This window comes from Gigantopelta aegis, chromosome 8 (genome assembly GCF_016097555.1).
Source record: "Gigantopelta aegis isolate Gae_Host chromosome 8, Gae_host_genome, whole genome shotgun sequence".
Taxonomy (NCBI): Eukaryota; Metazoa; Mollusca; class Gastropoda; order Neomphalida; family Peltospiridae; genus Gigantopelta; species Gigantopelta aegis.
The window spans coordinates 26,686,216-26,707,922 of NC_054706.1; the positions used below are offsets into that span (position 1 = coordinate 26,686,216).

The 21,707-nt window shown below is 36.4% G+C and overlaps 1 protein-coding gene across 2 annotated transcripts in view; it reads right to left on the bottom strand.

The window, feature by feature from the left end:
• LOC121379167 (coiled-coil domain-containing protein 96-like) overlaps positions 1-21,707 on the bottom strand; it is a 55,090-nt gene that overhangs the window by 24,521 nt on the left and 8,862 nt on the right. The window contains exons 7-12 of one of the 2 annotated variants that reach the window (XM_041507665.1): positions 18,244-18,394; positions 16,128-16,321; positions 14,391-14,510; positions 13,171-13,263; positions 11,942-12,079; positions 10,192-10,776 (exon numbers count right to left, since the gene is read on the bottom strand). In XM_041507665.1, the coding sequence (XP_041363599.1) occupies positions 10,531-10,776; positions 11,942-12,079; positions 13,171-13,263; positions 14,391-14,510; positions 16,128-16,321; positions 18,244-18,394 (942 nt within the window). In that variant the 3' untranslated portion in view covers positions 10,192-10,530. Of the gene's footprint in view, positions 1-10,191; positions 10,777-11,941; positions 12,080-13,170; positions 13,264-14,390; positions 14,511-16,127; positions 16,322-18,243; positions 18,395-21,707 lie in introns of those variants that run through there. The other variant, XM_041507666.1, reaches the window with a different exon arrangement.

Here is a 21,707-nt window from a genome sequence, read left to right on the forward strand (position 1 = left end):
AAGCTAATCTACCCTATCTAAAAATAATTTACATGAAACACACATTTTTAAGGCTTTATTTTAGGTATTAAAAAAATGTGTTAGTGTATGATAGAAGGCTGTGGTGTTTATGAGATTGCTGAATTTCACATGAACGCTTCATTTGATATTTGCTGTGTTCATTAAAAACATGATATCAACCCCTTATCAATATGCAGCCATTAACAATAAATTATTATTAACATTTTCCCAAACATACAAACTCGTCCTTTTTTTGCTGCCCTTTCCGCACTCCTAGAAGTGTACATCTAGAAGACAGATTTTGCAATTTTTGTTTTGTTTTAAAAGAGTATGCTGGCATTACCCCAACTCCCCCCCCCCCCCCCCCCACCCCAGTGTATGGTTTGTATATTGATAATTATTGTGTCCCATTAGTATTTATGGGTACACATTATTTTGCTTTTATACACATTTGTACCGACCTTGGTGGCGTCGTTGTTAGGCCATCGGTCTACAGGCTGGTAGGTACTGGGTTTGGATCCCAGTTGAGGCATGGGATTTTTAATCCAGATACCGACTCCAAACTCTGAGCGAGTGCTCCGCAAGGCTCAGTGGGTAGGTGTAAACCACTTGTACCGACCAGTGATCCATAACTGGTTCAACAAAGGCCATGGTTTGTGCTATCCTGCCTGTGGGAAGCGCAAATAAAAGATCCCTTGCTGCCTGTCATAAAAAGAGTAGCCTATGTGGCGACAGCGGGTTTACTAAAAAAAACCTGTCAGAATGACCCTGTTTGGTGTCCAATAGCTGATGATAAGATAAAAAATCAATGTGCTCTAGTGGCTCGTTAAATAAAACAAACTTTACTTTTTTTAATACACATTTGTTGTCAGTAAAATGTATTTCATTACAAAAACTACTTGATGATTGTTTTAATTACTAGTCAATATTGGGTGATTCATAAAAAAGTCCCACTTTTTGAAAGCAGAACAGTGAAAAAAATGTGCACCACAGAACAAAGAAATTTTACATTGGTTTACATCGCATTAGTTGATAGTGTACTTTTCACTTTAATATATAGCTTGCTTTTAAAATGAGGAGCAAGACGTAGTCCAGTGGTAAAGCACTCGCTTGACGTATGGTTGGTCTGGGATCGATCGCGTTGGTGGGCCCATTGAGCTATTTCTCATCCAAGCCAGTGCCCCACGACTGGTATATCATACCGTGGTATGTGTTATCCTATCTGTGGGATGGTGCATATAAAAACTCCCTTGATGGGTGTGCCTCAAGGTAGCATCCTGTCAGTAACTTTATTTTCCGTGAAAATTAACAGCATCACCCAGTGTTTAAAACCTGGCGTTGATAGCTCTTTATATGTCGACGATTTTCAGATTTGTTACAGTATGAGTATCATTGAACGTCGGTTGTAGCTTTGAATAAACTTGAACAATGGGCAACTGACAATGAATTTCGATTCTCAAAGTCAAAAACCGTCTGTATGCATATCTGCCAGAAAAGAGGTCACCATTTAGATCCTCGGCTCTTTCTGGACAAAAGAAAGATTATTTTTGACAGGAGGCTATCTTTTGTTCCGTATTTACAGACTGTATGTTAAAATGAAGGGCTTGAAGGCCCTTAATATCTTAAAAGTTATTGGTAAAACTAAATGGGGAGCAGATCGAAGGGTTATGCTCCGACTTTATAGATGTTTAGTCAGGTCTAAACTTGATTATGGGTGCATTGTGTATGGGTCAGCACGTAAGTCTTACTTGCAAATGCAACCAGGGACTTACGCTTTGTCTTGGTGCTTTCAAAACATCTGTGAAGAGCTTGTACGTCGATGCACAAGAACCTAGTTTGGGTGCTAGACCTGCAAAGCTTTCTCTGCAGTATGCTACAAAGATTAAATCAATGCCAAAACATCCTGCACATAATGCGGTGTTTGATAACAAATATATGAAGTTATTTGATGCGAAACCGAATGCGATTCGAACATTTGGTCTTCGCATTAAGCAGTTTTTATCCGTGTTAATAGACATTTTGGAAACGCCATCATATTTTATTTTGCTACCTTGGTGTATCGAACCACCAAAAATTGTATTCGATCTTATGCATCTAAAAAAAGATCGCACAGATGCAGTTATTTATAAACAAAATTTCATGGATATCCAAGAGAGGTACTGTGATTACATTCCTGTTTACACAGACGGACCACGGGATGGGAATCTGTGGCTTATGCTACAGTTTTTCAATCAGACGCAATAATTTCCATGAGATTGCCCGATTCAGTATCAATCTTTACTGCTGAAACCTGGGCAATCATTAAAGCCCTGGGTCCGTCCCACGAAGCGATCTTAGCACTAAGATCACGTTAGTGCATAAGGTAGCTATGGACTTACGGTGATCTTAGGGCTAAGATCGCTTTGTGGAACGGGGCCCTGGAACAGATTAAGGATTCATGTGCATTCAAATATATTATTTTCACACTCACTTTCGTGTCTCCAAGCTTTACAGTACATGAAATTGGAACACCCCTTAGTTGGGATGGTGATACGAAAGTGTGTCATTTTATCAACTGCCAATAAAGATGTTGTATTTTGTTGGGTACCCAGCCATGTTAGCATTAAGGGTAACGAAAAGGCAGATGTTGCTGCCAAGTCTGCTTTTAACTTGCCCCGTGTCCATGTTGATGTACCCTACAGTGATTTTAAATTTCATATTAACCGATATATCTTTTCGACTTGGCAAGACGATTGGGACGGTGCGGTTACGAACAAGCTTCATCATGTCAAGCTAGTCCTGGGAGAGTGGCAGTCATCCTACAGACGGTGCAGGAAGGTGAAGTAGTCTTGTGTACATATTTGACGCATTCATTTATTTTAAAGAAGGACCCTCCTCCTCGGTGTGATCATTGTCAGTGGTGGAGTGTGATCATCTCAAGCCGACGAGAAATGATATATTTGGCAACAGAAATGTTTTGGAATCTTAAATTCCATCCAAAGTTAATTGTACAGTTTTTAAAACACTTTGACTTCTATACAAAGTTTTAAAATATACTTACCTTGATTTTATGTATTATATTATATTCCCCCTCCCCACAGCTCCTTATACTGTGGTTTTACATAAATATATATAAATAATATTTTCATTTACTTAAAATGTGTGACACCCAATAGCCGATGTGTATTTTTGTGCTTGGGTGTCGTTAAACATTCATTCCCTTGCTACTAATGGAAAAATGTAGCGGATTTCCTCTCTAAGACCATATGTTAAAATTACCAAATGTTTGACATCCAATAGCCGATGATTAATAAATCAATGTGCTCTAGCGGTGGCATTAAAGAAAACAAACTAACTTTTTAAAATGAGGCATGATACAAAATTTTAAAATGAGGCATGATACAAAATGTTATGTAAAAATAATATACCATTGAAAAGCTACAGTAACTCATTATCTACTGTACGAACTAAACAATTATGGCACGACCATTTTCTTGTACTACAACCCTGTGGACTATTCAAAATGTGTCTCACTTGTAGAGAAAGTCTAAAGTGGTACGCCAGTTTGAATTAGTTCACAGAAGAATGTCGGGCTTTCTGCCAGAAAATAATTTGAGGGTACGAAATGAAAACAAAACTGCACCATGTGTCCCTATTAGTTGGTTATGGGTTTCAAATGTTTTGGAATTCTATTACTGTAATCTTTTTATATATTATAACAAAAATAGGGCCTATATCAATTAATATTCGAATTTTTAGCTGGGTATGTAATTTTCCCGTCTGGCAGAAACCCTGAATGCCACAGTAGCGTAGGAAGGTGCCAAAAAGTGTGTGTGTGGTCACACTTTTATATTTACACACTTTTACACTATTATAAAGCAAATATAAAGCAAAATATCTGAAAAGTGTGTGTGTGTGTGTGTGGGGGGGGGGGGGGTCACATGCCCCCTCCCCCCCCCCCCCCCCCCCCCCGCTTTCTACGCCAGTGATGCCTATAGGATATGTCACACTGTCCACCAAGGTCCTTCGATTTTACGACTAAAATACTTCAGAGCTATAGTCCTTCCCAAAGAGAAAACTTTTTTTCATACTATGGAATTTACTACAAGGTAGGCTATTTAGTTCTGAGCGGATTGATTTCTAAATTGCACACAAAAATAGTGTTGTTTTGTTACTTCCAAAACACTTACTTTTCTTCTTACGTCAAACCAAACTGAATGAATGAATGAATGAATGAATGTTTAACGACACCCCAGCACGAAAAATACATCGGCTATTGGGTGTCAAACTATGGTAATGCAAAGAAATAAAGTGATGATCAACATCAATATAAAAATTCAAGACTTAAACAAAAACAGTAAACAACTGTGCAAAAACACAAATATCACAGAATTTTACGGATACTGAATTTTACTCAAAACTTCAATTTTGTGCTGTATTGGCCATTCTCAAAGAGAATGTTACACCCCTGCACCACGGTGAGGTTACAGCACACGCAGGGGACCAAACTGAAATTATTTACAAAAAACATTTTTGTAGGAGTATGGGACGGACTATATTATGTAGATCTCACCCTTCTATAGATTTTAAAATTCACATTTAGCACTATTTCGAACAAACCGACGTCAAGGGAATCAACTGTACACTCGTGTCACACTTGGGGCCCTAGTAGTAAACACTTTAATAATACTACCTTAGATACAACGTATTTTCAACACAATCTTAATTACGTATACTATCACATCACATAGGCCTACTTTCAGAATTTGATAACTTTTTAAATTAGATGTAAATTAATCGAGGTCACGGCTTTCGCTCATTAGATACGTTTTAAAAAGGAAGGAAATGTTTTTATTTAATGATGCACTCAACATATTTTTTTATTTACGTTTATATGGAGTCAGACGTATGGCTATGGACCACACAGATATTGAGAGAGAAAACCCGCTGTCGCCACTTCATGGGCTTCCCTTTTTCAATTAGCAGCAAGGGATTTTTTGTATATGCACCATCCCACAAACAGGATAGCACATACCACAGCCGTTTATATACCAGTCGTGGTGCACTGGCTGGAACGACAAAATAGCCCAATGGGCCCACCGACGGGGATCGATTCTAGACCGATGGCACAACAGGCGAGCGCTTTACCACTGGACTACGTCCAGCCGTTAGATACATTTTAAAACAACTCGTTATAAAGTAGTCTAAATGGTATCTAACGGCCACTCATGTAGTATTCTCTATATGCATTCATAGTCATGAGAAAAGAAGAAAAAGATGTTTTAAAAAGTATCTAACGAGCATAGAGGTACTTTTACATCGACAAACATTCGACAATCTTCATTGTATTCCGCCTATTACACTAGTATCAGGTTTATAAATCTTAAATTACATGTTCTTTCGATGATGCAAAATTGTGTAGGCTAAAGCGTCGTCCTTGTTTTTCGATGTACAAGTTTAGTCAGTTCATTTTGTGGGTTGGAATCCCCGACTTGAACGCACAAAAAGTTCAAATTGCATTGTTCTCAACTGTAAATTCTTTTAAAAAAACCCCACAATAGTGTGACGTCACAGGTATGGATTAAGATTTTAAAAGGTATTGTTGGCATTTACTCGAATTTGTCAAAAACGGCACGTAGCCCAGTCTAGGATCGACACCCGTTGATGGACACATTGGGCTATTTCTCGCTCTAGATAGCCACGACTGGCATAGTAAAGGCTGTGTTATGTGCTATCATGTCTGTTGGATGGTTAATATGAAAGAGTACTTGCTACTAATGGAAAAATATAGCGGGTTTCCTCTAGACTATATTACAAAATTACTAAATGTTTGACATCGATTAGCCGATAATAAATCAACGTGCTCTAGTTGTGTCGTTAAACAAAACAAACTTTTAACTTCTAATCCTACTCTTTTCCCACTAGATACCGCATTTCTCAACGTATAACTTCTCGTGATGCAGAATATTTGCAAAAACGTTATCCAAGTACCCCCCCCCCCCCCCCCCCCCGACAGTGTCTGCTAATCGTACGATTCTGAAGATCGATATGGTATACTTTAATACTTAAAATGGCTGTAACTATCTTCAATAGGTGTCATTTTGAAGAATCTTAACACAACTTGCCTTTATTCCAAAACAATAACGGTTTTTATTCATAACTTGTAAATGCCGTAAGCCAATTATCCCAGACAGGGGTTTGCCATGTGGAGTATTTATATTATCACGTGACAAGATCAGATGTCGTTTTGAGCAATGCCCCGGAACCACCCACTGGCTATGTCAGAGGCTGGATCCGTGGTAGGCGTGCCTGAACCTTTATTGGATATGGGCACGCAAATAGAGTTCCTTCCTTCCTTCCGTTTTGAGCAAGGTTATCACGCAAAGCAATAGTAAACGATGAGAGATTTATATAAAAAAATTAATTTGTAAGAAAGATTAATATTTTTAACATTGAAAACATTCGTCAATTTATATATTTCTTTAACATAATAATAGATATTAATTTTGTAAACAATAACCTGATAATATGTACTCGCTCGATTTCCATGTTGGACTTGAACAAACAACAACAAAAAACTTCACCCTGGACCCCGATCAAGAGCCTGCATTCCTGGACCCCGACTTCTAATTTTCTCACGCCTAATTAAGAATTGCCACAGGTTAACTGTTCTGTCATAGCTACACCAAATCTCAATTCATGCTGAAAAAATACAAACTTAATAATTAATCAATAATCTTTTTTTTTATATCCAAGTCTGATTTAGAAAAAATAAAATAAAAAATCATATACTAATACTTATGTTTTAACCTCACTTTTAAGCTTTACACTTTAAAAATTCATATACTAATACTTATGTTTTAACCTCACTTTTAAACTTTTATGTCCAGGGTGACGAGTTTAATTGTATCTAAATAATCCATTCCAAACAACCATTAATTCAAGATAATATCATCACACATTTCAAGACAATGGCTTCATAAGTAATTAACAACAGGTGCATATACCCAGGGGCGTAGACTGGGGGGGGGGGTTCGGCCGACCCCCCACCCCCCCTGAAGCAAATGGTCCGCTTTCAGAACTAAAAGATACAGGTTTATACATATGGAGTTTCTGGTGGTGCAAAAACAAAATAGAAAAAGGCTCCACTCTGTTTGTATTCGAACCCCCCAGCCCTCCCCCCCCCAGGTCCAGATCACGCTACGCCCCTGATACATGTAGTTTATGTTAATGCCTTAAAGGGACATTCTTGAGTTTGCTCCATTGTAAGATGTTTCCTACTAATAAAATATTTCTACGATTAAAATTGCATATTGAATATATTTTCTTGTTTAGAATATCAGTGTCTGTATATTTAATGTGTTTCTGGTCATCTTAATATTTGTAAGATGTTCAAACCAGATTTTGTCTTAAAATAATTTCGTACATACGAAAAAACATATTTTAGAAAATAAAATGAAATTTACCCTAGTACAAATATTAGAACTATCAGAAACATGTTTAATATACAGCCACTAATATTTTATGCAGAAAAATATATTTGACATGTAATTACAATCGTTGAAAAGTCTCTGTTAGTAGATAACATCTTAATCATTGCAGCAAACTCAGGAATGTCCCTTTAAGTTACAAATGTAGCAGTTACTGATAAATAAAGAAACCCAACAAATACATTTCTCATGATAATTTATATATTTTAAAAATTATATACAGACAAGAAATATTTACATATCAAACACTTCTTTAATAATTTATTGTCATAGGTATAAAACTTCACATCAGTTTCTAAATAAAATACTATTATATACAGTTATCGAATATTCTGATCTTGAGAAAAGTAAATGGTGTTAAACCAGTAATATGTAAGGGTTGTAAAAAAAACCTCAACCAGATTGTGTGAAAAGAAAATGAACTAAAAAGAAGCTTTCAGTTAGAATCAGTGTGTGTGTACCCAATTAAGGATGAGGCATGCTGTTATGGGTACACTCTGGCTATTTAGGCTGTCTGTTCAGAACATAGATTAATAGTGAAAGGGAATAGTGACTTTACACCAAACTGAGAAGGATCTACCTCAGTCAGTACAGAGCTCGCCTGAGGTGCTTGGGTCGGGGGATCAAACCCCTTGGTGGATCTATTCTCTGTCTGGTCCCCCCTCGTTCGATCCAGTGCCTCTAACGGTTATATCAGATGCTCTGGTATATGCTGTCCTGTCAGTGGGAAAGTGTGTATAAAAGATCCTTTGCTGCTTATGGGGGAAAACAAATATAGCAAGTGTCCTCTAAGATGTGCGTCAGAATTATCCAATGTTTGTCATCTTACAGCCGATGATGAATGAATCGATGTGCTCTGGTGGTATTTATCATATTTAATTTGGAGCCAGTATTAGGATATGAACCCAGCCTTAAACCAGATGGCTTAACTGCTGCACCAGTGAGCTTGGATAGTGAAACATGTCTTATCTGTTAAGACTTTTCTACACAAAATCTTTACACCCACAAAAAAAAAAAAAAAAAAAATCTGTACAATATAATGTGACTTGTAGCTTTAACAGTTAATAAAGTCACAAAGTTAAAAAGAACCCCCAAAAACCCCTCAACTTGCCAACTCATTGAAGGGATTTTATTACATACCTATTCAATCTTAATATAGTGATAAAGACATTTTGAAACCGTGTGATAAATTTATTTTGTATCACACATATGTGCGATCTGGACCGAAACTTTTAAATGGGGAATTCCCTTTTTCTTTTTACTGCAGTTAGCACCTTTTATTTGCTGATGTCATATATGATTTACAAATGATGTCATATCCTTTTTCAAACATTACACAAGGCTGCCGCAGAGTATGATTCTTAATGTTAAATGAATTCATGAAAGGAGTTTTGATCATAGATTTAACAAAGTGTTGTTATGACGTTAAATTAAAAACACATTTTTATAAAACATAAAATAAGGTATATAATAAATACACTTCACATATGTTGTTTTCACTTCCTATTTATTGCACTTGTTTATTTTGCGAAAGAACATACCACTCGACCTCTACACTGTCTCGTGGTAGCCTATATATTCTTGCCCAAAATAAACTTGTATAATAAATAGGAAGCGAAAATAACGTATGAGAAGTTCTGTATACATGTATGTATTACATAATATAACTCTTGCATATCTCTTATAATTACGGTATAATAAATTAAAATTATAATACAGATTTCATTGTTGTTTTACAATTAAATTAAGTCATAGAAAATGTACATGAAACTAAACAATACAAAATCATATATTTATTAAACTGTAGGGTGTCCATGGGTGAACAGAAATATTTATTACTGTCCCCACCTCAGTGAGTTTAGGCTACATGTAGGTATGGTCATGTGATGGCCACAACATCAGGGAACTTTTTGAATAGGAATAGGAAATGTTTCATTTAATGATGCACTCAACACATTTTATTTACGGTTATATGGCGTCGGACATATGGTTAAAGACCACAGATATTGAGGGAGGAAACCCGCTGTCGCCACTTCATGGGCTACTCTTTTCGATTAGCAGCAAGGGATCTTTTATATGCACCATCCCATAGACAGGATAGCACATACCATGGCCTTTGATATACCAGTCGTGGTGTACTGGCTGGAGTGAGAAATAGCCCAATGGGCCCACTGACGGGAATCATTCCTAGACTGACCGTGCATCGAGCGAGCGCTGTACCACTGGGCTACATCCCGCCCCTGGGAACTTTTTGAGTATTTGACAAAGAAGGAGGAAAATTAAATGGTTTGATTTACCTGAGATTTAAATGAAGTACATATGTATTAACATTCTAATTGTTATTTTCCCCATTGCGTTACTTGCATGTGACACTGGTACAGACTGAGTAGGGCAGGCCTTTGCTTTAAAAAAAAATATGTCTACGACACTTTTTTTGAACAGAGCCCCATTTTATGAAGTGATCTTAGCGCTAAGATGCATCAAGACACCAAAACATTTTTTTTTAACAGAGCCCCATTTTACGAAGCGAACTTAGTGCTAAAATCACCTTATGTACATAAGGACGCTATGCACTTAAGGCGGTCTAAGCCTTAAGATCGCTTCGTAAAACGGGGCCCAGAATTTTACATTCCAATAACATAATATTATTGTCTTAGTATTGTACACCATACAACATGAGATTATTTCATTTTAATATGACTACAATGATAACAACAGGACATTATTATTATATTTTTTTATTTTATCAACACGTCAGAAAATAACTGTTGACAAAAAACTTTATTAGTAAAAATATCTATTGGTATTGCAAAATTTGTATGACAATTGACATATTTCATTTGCAGAAGTTTCCCTTTTTATCCAGCAAAAGGAACATTATATTTATAACAACACGCATGTTTATTGTGTTATAATAAAATGATAAAAATTTTTGGCTTTATCGTGACATATACAAAACTGATTCTGAAAAGATGGCTTCAAAAACACATTCATGACTGATATTTCTGTAAATGGTAATACTGAACTGCAGAAAACAACATCTGAACATTATAATATATGTTTATGTTCTGCTTGATCGAGCCTGTTCAATTTTTTTACGGACTTGGTTACAGGTCAAGGTCATTTCTGCATGAATCATTTTCATCCCCTCCAATTTATTCCTCAATTCCTCTGCTTCGTCCACACGTTCCTCAAAATCTCTCAGCAGCGGCTCATTACCTAGAAGACCACAGTTCTGACGTAGACGTTGATTGTCTATTCTCAGTGAGTCACGAGCCTGTTTTGTTCTTGATAGAATGTCACGTTTCTGTAAACAAAACAAAATTGATAAAAATAAACAAACTCATAGTGGTCTACAGGACTCGGAAGTTAAGAATTTGTCTCCCACAGCAAATTTTAAAAAGAATTGCCATGATTGTAATTGCCCACCGATGGCAATTTTGAGTCTGCCTATGGCAATTTTTTTTTAAATGACATTTGCAGCAAATAATAATGAGTAAACAGTTATTTTGCTGTATGTGCAAATGTTAAATACTGGCAGATAATGTACACCAGGTGTAAACATTTTGCCATTGTTGAGGAGCTTTACTGACAGCACAGCAAAAAAGTGCCTTTGGTTATGCTCTCTACCCACCACAATTTATATTTCAGTGATGGCAATTGCCATTGGTGCCATTGTTAAGTTCGAGCCCTGGGTCTAACAAAATTGATTTTTTTTTTTTTTTTTTTTAATTTTCTCCTTTCCCTCAACCACAGACCTAACCTATAATTCAACAGGATGACAATTGTGGTTAATAACCAATAATCTTGGCAACACTAAACAATGACCTGGCTACTACTAAACATGATGTCACCATGATTTTCGCTAACCATTTGCAAACTATTCTGAATGATTCCTAAAGTGGTCATACAGCATACTGTAAGGTGTAAAAACCAGTGTACCAAGCGTTGGTGACAAATGGTTGGCTGAACTTACCCCCTATACTTTTTTCCCATTCCAGTGTCACTGTTGTGGCAATGATCAACTATTATTTCTAAGTTCCACTTATCTTACTGTTTTCTCGTTCCAACCAGTGCACCACAACTGGACAAAGACATGTATGTGCTTTCCTGTCTGTGGGAAAGTGCTTATGAAAGATCCCTTGCTGAATTAAGAAAAATGTAGTGGATAGTCAGAATTACCAAATGCTTGACATCCGATAGCTGATGATTAATTAATCAATGTGCTCCAGTAGTGTCGTTGAACAAAACAAACTATTTTATCTTACTGATTTCTTTAATGAAACTGAAAAACTGGAGGTACTCTTACAGCAAAGAGAACCACTAGATGTCAGTGGGCAGGTCATGTAGGATGAAATATGATTCAATTAAAACATTATGCTTGTCTTGTATAAAGTTTAAGTCTGTAAATATTTAGCATATGGTTTCCAATGCAGCATAACGCTATGTCCTGATGACTCAACGTAACAGACCTGTGCTGCTAGAGCTTCCACCTCTCGGAGGTTTCCCCGCTGAACGTGGTTCTCGCCCTGTACGAACTGCAGCTTCTCCTTCAAATGTGTCAGGACCTGCACTGTGCTCGTGATCTTCTTACGCAGCTTCAGCAGCTCCTACAAATACATTGTTTATTACTAAGCTTTATTAGCTCCTATAAATACATTGTGTATTACTAAGCTTTATTAGCTCCTACAAAAACACATTGTATATCACTAAGCTTTATTAGCTCCTACAAAACCACATTGTATATCACTAAGCTTCAGCAGCTCCTACAAAACCACATTGTATATCACTAAGCTTTAGTAGCTCCTACAAAAGCACATTGAATATCACTAAGCTTTAGTAATGCTTACAAAAGCACATTGTATATCACTAAGCTTCAGCAGCTCCTACAAAACCACACTGTATATCATTAAGCTTTAGTAGCTCCTACAAAACCAAATTGTATATCACTAAGCTTCAGCAGCTCCTACAAAAGCATATTGTATATCACTAAGCTTCAGCAGCTCCTAATATACACATTGTATATTACTAGCTTCAGCAGCTCCTACAAAAACACATTGTATAGTACTAAGTTTCATAAGCTCCTACAAAAACACATTGTGTAGTACTAAGCTTCAGCAGCTCCTACAAAAGTACATTTTATATCACTAAGCTTCAGCTGCTCCTACAATGCCACATTGTATATCACTAAGCTTCAGCAGCTCCTACAAATACACATTGTATATTACTACGCTTCAGCAGCTCCTACAAATGCACATTGTATATCACTAAGCTTCAGCAGCTCCTACAAAACCACATTGTATATTGCTAAGCTTCGGCAGCTCCTACAAAAACACATTGTATATCACTAAGCTTCAGCAGCTCCTACAAATGCATATTGTATATCACTAAGCTTCAGCAGCTCCTACAAAACCACATTGTATATCACTAAGCTTCAGCAGCTCCTACAAAACCACATTACATATTACTAAGTTTTAGTAGAATCTATAAGTACATTTCATATCGCTAAGTTTCAGCAGATCCTACAAGATACACTTAAAATACATTCTGAAAAGAACAAAGTAATTGCTATATTTTATTTTATCATTTTAGGTGAAATAAATAAATAAAGACTTCATTAAAAATTAAATTTGTAAAAATTATTTTACAGTGAAACAAAGCATTAAATAGTTTAAGGATGTTAGGGTGAACCCTGTATTACCTCATTCCTTTCTTCTATCTTCTCATTGTACGTCTGGTTTTCTATCTTGAGCTGTTCAAAGTCGATCAAGTGTAAACCTTCCGCAAGTTCCTCCTGAAATCAGTGATAAACGAAATCGTTCTGTAATGACATCACAACACCACACTGACTTAATCAGCACATTCTAATGTCAAAACATACACCAGGCTTGTGAAAACATACACCGGGCTTGTGAAAACATACACTGGGCTTGTGAAAACATGCCCCAGGCTTGTGAAAACATTCATCAGGCTTGTCATTCATTTCAACTTATTTTCGTGCTGATATCCAATTAAGGTTCAAACACGCTGTCCTGGACACACACCTCAGCTATCTGGGTTGTCTGTCCAGGACAGTGGATTAATTGTTAATTGGTAGTGGTTAGTGAGAGAGAAAGAAGAAGGTGTAGTGGCCTTGCACCTACCCATTAAAACTCGCTCTGGGTGGGTACCGGGCTGCGAACTCTGTACCTACCAGCCTTATGTCCGATGGTTTAACCATGATGCCACCGAGACCGGTCAGGCTTGTCAAAATACACACACCAGGCTTGTCAAAACATGCACAAGGCTTGTCAAAATACACACACCAGGCTTGTCAAAACATGCACAAGGCTGGTCAAAATACACACACCAGGCTTGTCAAAACATGCTGACTACCAGCACAAATTGTAAGCTATGCTGACATCTGCAATGGGTTTTTTTTTGTTTTTTTTTTACAAAAATGGATAGATGAATAAAGAATGAAAAAACAGGGTGACAGTTTGACTGGATAGATGTAAGGAAGATTTAATGGATGGAAGAATTGGTAGAGAGGTGATTGTGCTAGTGGGTGGGTGGGTGTATGGATGGCTGGCTGGCTGGATGACTGAAAGGATGGATGGATCAAAAATGGATGGGTGAGTGGTCAGGTGGCTGGATAGATGATGGGTGAATAGATGGATGGATGGCTAATTAGGTGGATAGAAGAATGAAAGGATGGTTGGCTAAATAGACTGATGAGTGGAAGGATAGCTGGCTGGTTGGCTAGTTGTGGATGGCTGGATGGATGGATGGATGGATGGATTAGTAGGTGAGTAAAAAGGAATGATTGGAAAGATTGGTATCTGGATGATTCGATAAGTGAAAACCAAAACAGCAACTAGTGGGTGTAATTGTTAAAGCCATGAAATCATTGACAGATGTGGATGATCTGAGTTTTCCGACCTTCGACTTGAGCTGTTGTTCCTTCTTCTTGAGTTTGTTCTTCAGCTTTATGTTCTCCAGCCGGACGTTGACGACCTCCAGCTCCTTCTTGTTTTCATTGCTCAGGTACTGCTCGGTGTCCTGGAAATCAGAGTCACTGTCAGTCACAAACGCATCTCAACATTTATCAGTCAAATATTTTAGTGTCATCCATTCAAATATGCCCATGAAGTGGCGACAGAGGGTTTCCTCCCTCAATATCTGTGTGGTCCTTAACCATGTGTCTGATGCCATATAACCGTAAATACAATGTGTTGAGTGCATCGTTAAATAAAACATTTCCTTCCTTCCTTCCATTCAAATATATTAGATATATATGTCAGATAGAGATATTGCTTTTTGTCCTATAAATCACACAGTTATTGTCAGAGAAAAAGAACCCATCATATGCAGGGTTCTCATCCATCCCAAAATACTGAGTCCATGGACTCATCACTAAAAATATTGAGGGACCACAACAAATGTAAAGAGTCCCTTATGAATTTTTTGAAGAAGTCCATGTTTGAAGAAGTCGTGAGAATTGTATAACAATTGACACAAAAATAACTGCATTAAAAATCAAATAAGTTGATATATATATATATATATATATATATATATATAACACCCCAGCATAAAGGATATTATGGCTATATTGCATGGTCATATGGGTAAGAACAAGTACACTCTCAGTGGTGGTCATTTCTACCACCAAGAGTGTACGTTTTCTATCCCACATGTTCGCATTTGATGGATTCTTGGGCGGGATTTAACTCAGTAGGTTGAGCGCTCGACTGAGGTGCTTGCATTGCAGGACTGAACCACCTCAGTGAATCCGTTCAACTGATTGTTTTTTTCTTGTTTCATCCAGTGAACCACAACTGGTCAAAGTCCGTGGTATGTGCTTTCCTGTCTGTGGGAAAGGGCACATAAAAGATCCCTTGCTGCATTAGGAAAATGTAGCGGGTTTCCTCTGTTGACTACGAGTCAGAATTACCAAATGTTTGACATCCAATAGCCGATGATTTGTTAATCAATGTGCTCTAGTGGTGTCGTTAAACAAAACAAACTTCTTCTTGATGTATTCTTATAGTCATTGTCAGTGTTCACTGTATTTCAATATTTTTCAGTAAACTGTTAATGGTTATTCAACGACATTTAAATATGTCACATAAGGTTATACTTAACTAAATTGTTGCTGATCAAAATTCAACAGCACTATGGATCCACCAGACTCAGCAATGCATGCACACCTTGTTGTAATTTGTACTGCGGTAATTTTGTAGACATTATGAAATTGGGGGCATTATTGAAGTAATTATTTACAATCTGTCTATTAATATAATTTTTTTTTGGTATGATACATGTTGAAAGTAAGCACAAAGATGTTAAATGGAAATGCACAGAAAAACTAATGCATATACCGGTACATCATAGTCTTAATACAATTGAACTCCCAATTTGAAACCAATTTCCGACATGACAAACAGCAAATATAGCTGTAATTTTTCTTCTATCAAAACAGAAGAAATTGATTATTGGTTTTAAGAAGAGAATTAATGTCATTTGGTAATACTCACTGAAACTGATTTTAAATATAATCATGTACAAGTGATACAATGTTTAAAAAGAAATATGTGTTGTTGACTCATTTTATCAATTTAAAACCATTGATGCTGATACTTTATTAACACAAACTGCTCAAAAGCATTCACTCACCTTTGGCGGAATGGGTTTTCCAGATCGAGTGTTAATGGCACTGAGTGCAACTTCTTGCTTGAATACCATAAACTTCTCTCTCTCCTCGTCGACCCTGGCCCGTTTCTCCTCGCATTTCTCCTTGTGGTCCTCAATCTGTATCTGGTAGTGATCACGCTGCTGCATGTCTTGTCGCCGCAAATCCTCCAACTGAGCTGCAACAGATAGCACACTGCATATGTAGACCAGATACAACATATACCACACTCATATGTAGACCAGATACAACAGATACCATACTGCATATATAGACCAGATACAACAGATACCACACTGCATATATAGACCAGATACAATAGATGCCACACTGCATATATAGACCAGATACAACAGATGCAACACTGCATTTATAGACCAGATACCACACTGCATATATAGACCAGATACAACAGATACCACACTGCATATATAGACCAGATACAACACTGCATATGTAGACCAGATACAACAGATACCACGCTGCATATATAGACCAGATAACACACTGCATATGTAGACCAGATACAACAGATACCACACTGCATATATAGACCAGATACAACAGATACCACACTGCATATATAGACCAGATACCACACTGCATATACAGACCAGATACAACAGATACCACACTGCATATATAGACAAGATATAACAGATACCACACTGCATATAAAGACAGATACAACAGATACCACACTCATATGTAGACCAGATACAACAGATACCACACTGCATATGTAGACCAGATACAACAGATACCACACTGCATATATAGACCAGATACCACACTGCATATATAGACCAGATACAACAGATACCACACTGCATATATAGACAAGATATAACAGATACCACACTGCATATAAAGACAGATACAACAGATACCACACTCATATGTAGACCAGATACAACAGATACCACACTGCATATGTAGACCAGATACAACAGATACCACACTGCATATATAGACTAGATACAACACTGCATATATAGACTAGATACAACACTGCATATATAGACCAAATACAACAGATACCACACTGCATATAGACCAGATACAACAGATACCACACTCATATGTAGAACAGATACCACACTGCATATATAGACCAGATACAACAGATACCACACTGCATATATACACCAGATAAAACAGATACCACACTGCATATGTAGACCAGATACAACAGATACCACACTGTATATGTAGACCACATACCACACTGCATATGTAGACCAGATACAACAGATACCACACTGCATATATACACCAGATAAATCAGATATCACACTGCATATGTAGACCAGATACAACAGATACCACACTGTATATGTAGACCAGATACCACACTGCATATGTAACCAGATACAACAGATACCAGACTGCATATGCAGACCAGATACAACAGATACCACACTGCATATATAGACTAGATACAACACTGCATATATAGACCAAATACAACAGATACCACACTGCATAAGTAGACCAAATACAACAGATACCACACTGCATATGTAGACCAGATACCACATTGCATATGTAGACCAGATACAATGGATACCACATTACATATGTAGACCAGATACAACAGATACCACGCTCAAATGTAGACAAGATACAACAGATACCACACTGCATATATAGACCAGATACAACAGATACCACAATGCATATGTAGACCAGAAACCACACTGCATATGTAGACCAGATACAACAGATACCACACTGCATAAATAGACCAGATACAACAGATACCACACTGCATATGTAGACCAGATACAACAGATACCACATTACATATGTAGACCAGATACAACAGATACCACACTGCATATGTAGACCAGATACAACAGATACACACTGAATATGTAGACCAGATACAACAGATACACACTGCATATGTAGACCAGATACAACAGATACCACACTGCATATGTAGACCAGATACAACAGATACACACTGAATATGTAGACCAGATACAACAGATACCACACTGAACATGTAGTCCCTTTAATATAAAACAAAACCATCAATTACTGTTTGATGACACAAGAGAAATGTGAAACTCTGTCACCACCTCTTTAACCTACCCATGTATTTAAGATATCTCTGTTCTTGATCAGTCAGGTTCTTGTCGTAATCCTGTCTCTCATCCGCTTTCTTCTTGCGGAAATAATCTGCCAGTTTGTGCTGAAGCTGTGAATTCTGAGCTTGTAGCTGTTCCCTTTCAGCCAGTATAGTCTGAAAGAGTTAACATGAAGGAAGAATAAAACCAGTAGCTTAGCAAGGGTGTCTGCGAACCCCTTTCCAGTAAAGATGACAAAGACCCAAAAACACCAACAAACCACAACTCCACCCATCATTCACACTCGTGCAGGGGTCAAAATTGGCTAAAATTCCTGCTAGACAAATTCCACTGGACCAAATCAAAACAATAATTGTCGGTCCAACAGGATGGCAGGCTATATATATCCTGGCTTGTGGTGATGTTGACTGGCAAAAACTGATCGGAACTGCAGTATTTCGACCCCTGTCATACTTGTGACAGATTCATACAATATTTCAACCAATTCCATGACTTAACTTCAGTTATTAATGGCATTTTCGATGACCCATTTTTCTTCTTCAGATTTTCAAGGATTTTTCTCAGTCCACCAACATAATCTATTATTATTACCCATATGATTAAAAGTATCTTGGTACATATCAAACTCATACGTCCCACTAGAATGCCATGTGGGACATAAAACTTTTGACGTCATCAATTTATGCACTACAACCTTACAAGAATGTCAACAAACGAGATGAGTGATATAAATTAAGATCGATTATGGGTAATAAATAGGATATTAAACTCGCTACCATTTTGTATCATGTTTATTTCCCTCGTGAAATAATTTTCACTGTCACTTGCTAAAGCTTGTAACAATTGAAAATTATTTAACTCGGGACATAAACATGATACGAAATGGAAGCTCGTATAATATCCTATAAATATTAGTATGTTTTATTGTAAATTGCTAATCTTTTTTTTTCTTTTTTTTTAAATGAGTTCAATTAAGTATCAGCCAGTTTTAATTTTTACATGACTTTCCATGACTTTGGTTAAAAATGCATGAAGTTTCAGGATTTCCATGAGCTATGTGAACTCTATTTTAACTATATATATGATAATTTTACATACTATGATCCTTTCTCTCACGAGTGTCGTGAATATTTGGTCTTGGACAGACCAAATGGATCTACTGAATGTCAAATATTTTTTAATTCTGACACATAGTCTTTAGAAGAAAACTATAATATTTTCCCATTAATGTTGCATGGTATCTTTTATATGCACTTTGCCCGACAGGATGGCACATACCACAGCCTTTGATATATTATTTGTTCGGCAATGTTTGGGATGGCAAAAATCCCAATGGGTTTACGGAAAGGGTTTGATTATACAACCCAAGCATTTCAAATAACTGAGGTACGGTAGATCCCTACCCCAGTTTTTAGTAACACAACAACAATGGACAATTTGAAAAACATTTATTCTGTTTTATAATAGGCTAAAGAGTAACACAAGCCTCATAGAATATTGGTAAAACTACCGACCAATTGTATCAAGAGCAAAGAACATTTTGTTTTCAAAATCTTGATCAGTGATATTTCTAGTGAACTGAAAATTGATTTGCAACTATAGAGTTTAATGTTTCAAAATTGTGGTTCGCACTCTGAAACGTGAAGCGAATTGCGACACGTTACTGAACAAAATGTTCCCTGCATAGTAGGCTACTACTATTTTTCTTGTAATTAATAACAGAACTTGTGTGTGTGTGTGTGTGTGTGTGTGTGTGTGTGTGTGTGTGTGTGTGTGTGTGAGAGAGAGAGTATGTCGGTAAAGTTTTCAGAAGTTGTTGATCAATTACAAAAAAAATAATAATAATAAAGCAAAACAATAAACAAAAAACCAATAGTAAAATCACCAATGAGAAAATACAGTTATGACAAGTTTGTGCTGTCTTGATTGTGTTGCTTTAAAAAGGCTGTACCAAGTTTCAGAATGATTCAATCATATCATAACTCTGTGAGGAGATCGACTGTTAAAATGTACCTATTTTACATTTAATACCAATTCTAAACTTTAGAAATGTCCATTAGTTTGTTGAAACTGTCACAGAGAATTTCTGTATCAAGTTTCAGAATGATGCAACAAAAACTCTAAGATGAGATAGAATTAGAGATGTTCATTGATGAACTTCAGTAAATAAATATTTAAGGACACCCCAGCCCAACTAACACAGTGGCTATTGGATGTCAAAAAGGTTACAAAGGTACTAGATGATCAACATCAATACAAAAATGATAAAAGAACAAAAACACACAGTGTAAAGAGCTGTGAAAGAGTCACATTCATGAAAGACAATGACACATATGGGCAAAAATGCTGACATTGTTGATTTTTGAGACGAGAAATTTTGATTATTTGGTTGTATATATGTATACTGCAGGTCCTCTTTGGTTATTTTAGTAAAGGATATGTCTTTTTACAAAAAATTATGTCAGGAAACATTTTGTTTTCAAAATCATGATTACCAATATTTCTAGTCAATTGAAAATTGATTAGCAACTACTGTTTAATCTTTTAAAATTGTGTAGTGATCTCTGAACCTTGTGCTGTGAATGACGACGCGATACTGAACAAAATGCTCCATGTATGTAATTTTGAATAAAATGCCCATTATCTGATGATATTTGATAAGATGTTCAGTTTCTGCAATATATTTATGAAGAATATGACACAGTAATTGCATTTTCCTACATGTTGAATAAATAGCAATTGCAAAATAATTCTCGACATAATTTAACACATCTGTAGTGATAATTAAAAATGCATTATTTAAATATCTATAACTATATTAACGAAAGGTCATTTTAAAACTGTTTGTTGTCCTTCAACTTTGACTTGTCCAAGTGGTAATTTGGATACAAGTTAATAAAGATTTGGATACTGGCACGTACTTGCCATAATTTAACGGAAGCTTGGAGATAAGTGAACACAGTAATTAACTATCAAACAATAACTTAAAATATTTAAATATGAATAGTGTACAAATGATAAATAGTTTATAGGCCCTAAGAAAATGATTTTTGCATGCTTTACATGCTATACAAAACTATAGTAACAGATTTTATGTTTTTGGCAACATGCAAAATATACTGTTTTTAATTTTTTAATTTGCATATAGTTGAATAACAATGTGAATAGCCATATGAAGCAAATCTAACATGCTTCAATTTAGTGCCAACTAAGCTGATATACTGCCGAACACACAGGAATAACACACTTTCAAAATTTTAAAATTGTGTCGGCGATATTGCAAAAATTAAGTTTTTCGGACCTTAGTTAGTAAATATTTATTGAAATCTATGATAACTATAGATTTTCTGAATCGTCTGTATGTTTTCTACAAAATCACCACAAATATATATTTTTGCATCAATGTGTTCAAGAGAAATGTTGTTGAAACATATTTTTCTAAAGTTAACAATGCCAGCATTTTTTTTT